The sequence below is a fragment of the Brachycentrus maculatus genome, unplaced genomic scaffold, assembly GCF_059751285.1.
Source record: "Brachycentrus maculatus isolate JH-2025_06_01 unplaced genomic scaffold, ASM5975128v1 h1tg000119l, whole genome shotgun sequence".
NCBI classification, from domain to species: Eukaryota; Metazoa; Arthropoda; class Insecta; order Trichoptera; family Brachycentridae; genus Brachycentrus; species Brachycentrus maculatus.
Window position 1 is genome coordinate 1,689,780 of NW_028280872.1, and position 6,143 is coordinate 1,695,922.

General features: G+C 32.9%; 1 protein-coding gene across 1 annotated transcript; it reads right to left on the reverse strand.

Annotated features, from left to right (window-relative positions):
* Positions 1-2,560: 2,560 nt before the first annotated feature.
* Positions 2,561-5,514, reverse strand: MED21 (mediator complex subunit 21). Its single transcript, XM_088259659.1, has 3 exons — positions 5,332-5,514; positions 4,971-5,249; positions 2,561-3,692 (listed from the first exon to the last, which is right to left on the reverse strand). Exons 1-3 carry the CDS (start codon positions 5,371-5,373, stop codon positions 3,579-3,581), a joined length of 435 nt encoding a protein of 144 aa, XP_088115785.1. The 5' UTR covers positions 5,374-5,514; the 3' UTR covers positions 2,561-3,578.
* Between the last annotated feature and the right edge of the window lie 629 nt (positions 5,515-6,143).

The window sequence follows — 6,143 nt, forward strand, 5'->3', positions numbered from 1 at the left end:
ACCATGAATGTATAAAAAAAAAAATCTATATACAAAGGAGGTCTTCTATATTTCCGATTTAGGCATACATAACTCTTAAAATACACAAATCACAAGTTGGATGTGAATGTTTTAGAACGTTTGGAATCTCAAAATTGGAAACACTGAAAATTTTGTAAAAAGAGTACTTTGTATCAATTCTGAAGACGATAAATTTTATTCTACTCTACACTCAAAAGACCCTATATAATTGCTCATGTGATTTTTTTATTTAGCGTCATTTGTTAATTTGTAAGTGGTACAAAATTTTAAACCACTTACAGGTTTAAAGGTTTTTTTTCAAATCAAACTGGATTTGTAACTAAAATTCCTTCAGTATATGGTGTCATTATTGTTATGCTGAAGTAATTGATACGTAATATATTTGATTATTTTGTCATGTTTTCTATTTTAACTGGCTCTGTGTATATACATATTATATAAAACATACTAGAATTTGTGTACCTACATGCATTTCATCATGAGAGACTGTTATCACATTATTTTTTTAATTTTAAAATATTGCAAAATGTGTATAATTAAAATATATTTATGAATTTTTTTATTTGATAAAAAAGCAATTTTAATAATTATCTCAAGTTGTACAGTTAATGGTTTTTTGTAATAAGTTTTGTCGGGAATTTCGCCTTTGGGGTATACAATAATCTACTGTAGATACTATTTGATAATGATTTCTTACCACAGACTAGTTTTCGTATTTAATGATTCATTCAATGGGTACTTTATTCGCTTCCAATAATCAAACATTATTTTTTATAAAACTAACCTTCAACTGGGGTATTTTCACATAAAAGTTCTAAATACAGCAGATTTCAAATTTGAATGTGGTATGTAATGGTAGGGACTGACCGGAGCCATTTTGTCGCACATAACATGTTACAATGCGAGCATTCGTATAGTCAGTACAGCGAGCCGAGCTGCTCGCCGCTCGTTAGTTGTTTGCAATTTTAGGTCAGTACCAGGATCGCCAATCTGTGGGTAATACTTAAAACTGCGGGGAACCTTTTTTTCTTCATCTGGAGTAAGCTGTAATTTATTAAAATCACAGAACCAAGAATCACATCTTCGTCGTCCGACATTTTAACTACGAATGCAAAGTTGCAAAGATTCATAAAGATTTTTGGTTACTGATTCTATACAAATTTAATACAGATTTCTAGACTGTAATTCAGATTTTTTGGTTTGGCCCTACACTGAGCACAAGGCCACAAGCGAGCAGTTGTGTTCCAAACGAGCACTGATCGCGGTCAGTCAGCGATGCTGTAACGTAATATGCTCGCCGCGAGCGATGTTACAACGTTACTTTACAACGAAATGCTCTGGTCAGTCTCCATCACTTATTGTGAACCTTAGTTCAATTTTTTTAAGTTTTACTTAACAATTTTTTGAACAAAAAAAAGTGATAACACTTAAGTAAAAATGTAAACATTGAGGATTAGTACTTGTGATTGTACTGATTATGATTAGTACTTGCGCAAATACTAAAAATCATCTACAGTAAGTTATACATATTTTTTTGACAAGTGTGTTCAATTATTTTTCCTCAATTTGCTCTTTGCTGGACGTCACGCTCTCCATTCCTATTCCTATTCCTGGGATATTTTGAAGGCAGTATCTTTAGGACCCTGTTAATACCTTTATTTGGACGGACTATCTTGTATATCAAGTCTTGAGAGAAAAAATTATATATGCTTAAACTAACAATATATTTTGGACTTTTCTAAAAGGGTGTTTTAACCCAACGGTGACTGTAAAAACATCAGAGTAGATTCATAAATAATAAATAATCAATTGTACTTGTACAGTAATTATATTATGTGTGGAAACAGGGAAGTTCCCAATAATTTCTTCAGATTTTTTGATGTATTAAATGGCGCATTTCAGCACCAAAAACCATACGGAAGCGCCGGTGGTATGTTTGCCTGTACATATATTTACCCCTTTATAATGTGTTCACTCGATGTACTATTATTTTGTCTACAAGTCATAGTGGACTCTTATCTCCGGTGTAACTGAATGTGTATCTATACAAACCAATGAATAGAAAAATTTAATTTGCTGTACATATTTGCTTATAGTGTTTAGAATTTATAATAAATAAACTTTTTTATTTAAAAAAAATCTTGTTTTATTTCATCAGTCTGACTGTTAGAGCGCTTGTGCACTACACGGAATTTCACCGTCCGGAATTCCTGTTTTGAAAAATAAAAGCGATTATGACAATTTAGCATGATCGAATCTACGCACATCGTGATCACGCACTGATCCGAAGAAAGATGAACAAAAGCACAAGCAATCATCCGTTTTATCATGCTAACTGACTTCACCGGCACTTGCCGGACGGTAAAATTCCGTGTAGTGCACAAACGCCCTTAAGGATATAACGAAACCGGCCACTGGTAAAGGTGACAAAGAATATAAGTGTCGGAAAAAAAAAAATTGCATTTTATTCATATAGTCAGTGGGCAATCTCCTCCGATGAAATTAAAATATAATTTTAAAGGAAATTAAAACATTATAATATAATTTTATATTTATTTATTAACTTACACAGATCACAGAAATGTTACTGAAGAAAAAAATTACGATTATTTACTAACCTTTCTTATTTTACTTTGAAGTGAATAAATTGACAAAGCCTATAAGGGTTGGTATAATTTTATTAAAAAAAGTTTGAGCCGGAATTCATTTCATATCTCATGTTCCTGAAGTGTGGTGTTATTAGAAGGAAAAAAAATTTAAATAAATATTTCAGAACAACGAATGAGAATTAATTAAGAAAAGAAGATTCATATTTTATTCAGCCTATCAATTAATTAGGTTAGTCAAATAATAAGCATATACAGCAGGACCTCTTTAACCCGAACACCTCTGTAATCCGAACGCCCACTCATCCCTTCTGCGCTTCTTAAAAACAGAAATCCGTACTACCACGAAAGTGAAGAAATGTTTGATGTTAATGCGGTAGCAAGTATTCCCCATTTGAGCGCAGTGTCTGCCTTAAGGCAAATTACATGCCTAGAATGGGCTGACCAAGCGAAGATGCTTTTATGTGAATTGCGAGACAAAGTAGTAATTAAATCTCGACCAACAATATTTGATTTCTTTAAAAAAGTTTAATATATTCAAAATTTCACAATACATATTTGTTTTATTTGATAAAAAATACCCTACAGATTCTCTACTGTAATGCGAACGCTCCAATTGTCCGAACAGAGGGTAAATTTGATGTGTTTGGATTATAGAGGTCCTGCTGTTTTTACATTTATTTTTAATTTTATAAATTGTGAAAAGAAAATATCTTTTACACGTGAGAGTTTTTTTCTTTTCCAGTGATCGCACTCAATAAAGTGGAAATAGTTATAATTATAAACAATTGTTTGTTTTTATTTTCGATATTCTTACGATTGCAATATTCGTTTCCAATATCTATTTAATTTAATTTATAATACAATGAACAGTCTTAAATTAAAAGATCAATTGGCATATTCCTAGAGGTGCGATTAAGAGGAATTCCAATGTATGTCTGTTGCGAGTAGCTAGGGCCTGGTTTCCATTGTGATATCAGGGTTCTGCATATCTAGTTGTGCCTGAGCGATATCACTCAACGCCCCTTGGATTTTTTCTAGCAGTATTTCACCCTGTCTCACAATCTGCAAAGAAAATAGAAATTAATCAATTAATATTACATGCACCTTCCTTAATATAATAATAATAACCATAACACCTGAAACAAAACCCTTCTCCCTCTCACGACTCCTTTCTTATCATGAAATTAATAAAATATGCTTATTTACCTTTATTTTTGTTGTATTTTATTCTATTTCTATCATAATGCACTTTTCAAACATTTGTACACTACTGTTTTAATATAATAATAAAACCCTTATCCGCACCCCAATGGTGCATAGGGCACTGTGTCTTATAAACGCAGTGTTATTATGATCGTTTTTACACATGAAGGAAAGGTGATCAGCCCTCCGCTTCTGGTACCAGTCCATGGTAATATTGAATAAATATTACGGTGAAAAAATCACTTTTATTTATTTTTACCCCCCTTGGGAATCGAACCCGAGACCTCCAGAACGGTAGCCGAGCGTGCTGACCATTACACTACGGAGGCGGACAAAACTACTGTTTTAGTTTAGAAAATATTGCATTGTAGCAATAAGAGCGTCAATGTACTTAATTACTGTACAAAAAGTTAGATAAATAAAATATCAAAGGTCAGCCCAAAACCAAACTAGCCTAAATAGCAATAAGCAGCATTTTAGGTTTTTTTAGCAATATAAAATGAGTTAAGTGTTCAATTATAAGTTACGTCTTTTTTGTGAGTACTTCAGTATTGATTTCTGATATCGCTCACTCCTTTCAAAAACGTCATAAATCAAAAATCGTCAATTTTCATTTGTGCATGTTTTCGGATTGCCCAGAAAATGTGCTATATCCCAGCAAAAGAGGTATATTTTTAACTTAATATTTACCCGCTACAGGACAGAAAATGTTGTTTTTACATTTTGAAGAAAAGGTATTGTTTAATTATTTTTTTAAATATGCTAAATATTTTTCGAATGGAGAAAAAATATTCAGGTTTTACCTCAAAAGAGCTGTTGCACAGTAAAAAGTTAAATAAGTGGCTTGATATTTATTTTTAATACATTGTGTCATATTTATAAACTTTAAAAACGTTCTCCTGAAAAATCAGGTTTTTTGATTTATGACGTTCTTGAAAGGAGTGAGCGATATGTTGTGTTACCAAAAATTTTGACATTATTGGAAACCAACCAACACTTCTGAATGATAAATTAATAACAAAAAAATAATGTCCTGTTTAGTTCCAGAATACGCAATTTGTAAGCATAATCGTATAAGTTATATAAATGAAACTGATTTATTTTTAAATTGAAAAAAATAGAGGTACAAATTATTACCTCCTCCAACTTTTCAGCTGCCTCTTTATTTTCGGATTCCAACCTCTTCAGGCTCTGAACCTGTAGCTCGGTGGAGCTCTCTTCACTAGGGAGAGAATCTATCAAGATGTCAATATCTTTAGCGCAGCGGGAAATAAGAGAGGCGAAGAGTAGAGCATAGTCCTCCTGACCCTGCTGTTGGCTCGGCGTCTGCGACCCGCTTCTCTCGAATGCCGGAAACTTGCTGGGGGTGGAAAACTGCTGAAGAATGCCGATACTGTTGCAAAAATGCTCGGCTTGCTGAAAAGATATTTAGAAAATGACAACAAACCTAATGAAACAATTCCAAAATCTTAAGTCAGAATAATATAACCTAACGTGCCTGGTTGATAGTGTCTTGCAGTTGGGTTAATCTATCTGCCATTTTTTTTTTGAAAATAATATTTCGAACAGTAAAGCTCGTAAATATACTTGCTAAATAAATAATTTAAATAATTTTTAGACTCGAAAAATACGAAACGTCAAACGCTGAACTAGCATGAACACAGAAACAAAATTTTACCATAGAGAAACGCGTTGTTACCAACGGAATAAAACTGGAATAAAGACTTTAAGCATAGAGACAAGATATCTCTGAGTAGGGGTTAGAAACTATCGGAATATCTATAAAAAAAAAATACGATAAGAAACATGTTTTTACGTGATATTAATTATTTTAAACATTTTATATTTTAACCTCAAAACAAATCTAGAGTAATATGGTCCCTCACATCTGAGGGACTGAGGGGAAATCCTGTTGCAGATCCTGGTCCAACCAACGCAACGAAAATCTACCTCATTCTTTTCTTCCTTCCATGCCATCGACCACAAAAACCTTCTCCTAGTGATCTTCTTCTATCCTTATAAAGTGACTGAAATATCAATCCATCCAGGGCATATGATTAGGAATCCACCTATTAGCTTTAGTTCTTGGAGAATGAAGGTACCTTTGGTGGGTCTGGCTGTTCATGGTATCTCAGCATATACTTCCAATACTCAAAAGTATCTTTAATATTACAGTGAAACCTCTCATAACGAGTTTAATTCGTTCCAGCATCTTACACGTTAAGTGAAACACTCGTTAAGCGAAACATTTTTTCCCATACAAATCAATGTAAAATACGATAATGCGTTCCAGGCCGAAAGAAACTCAAA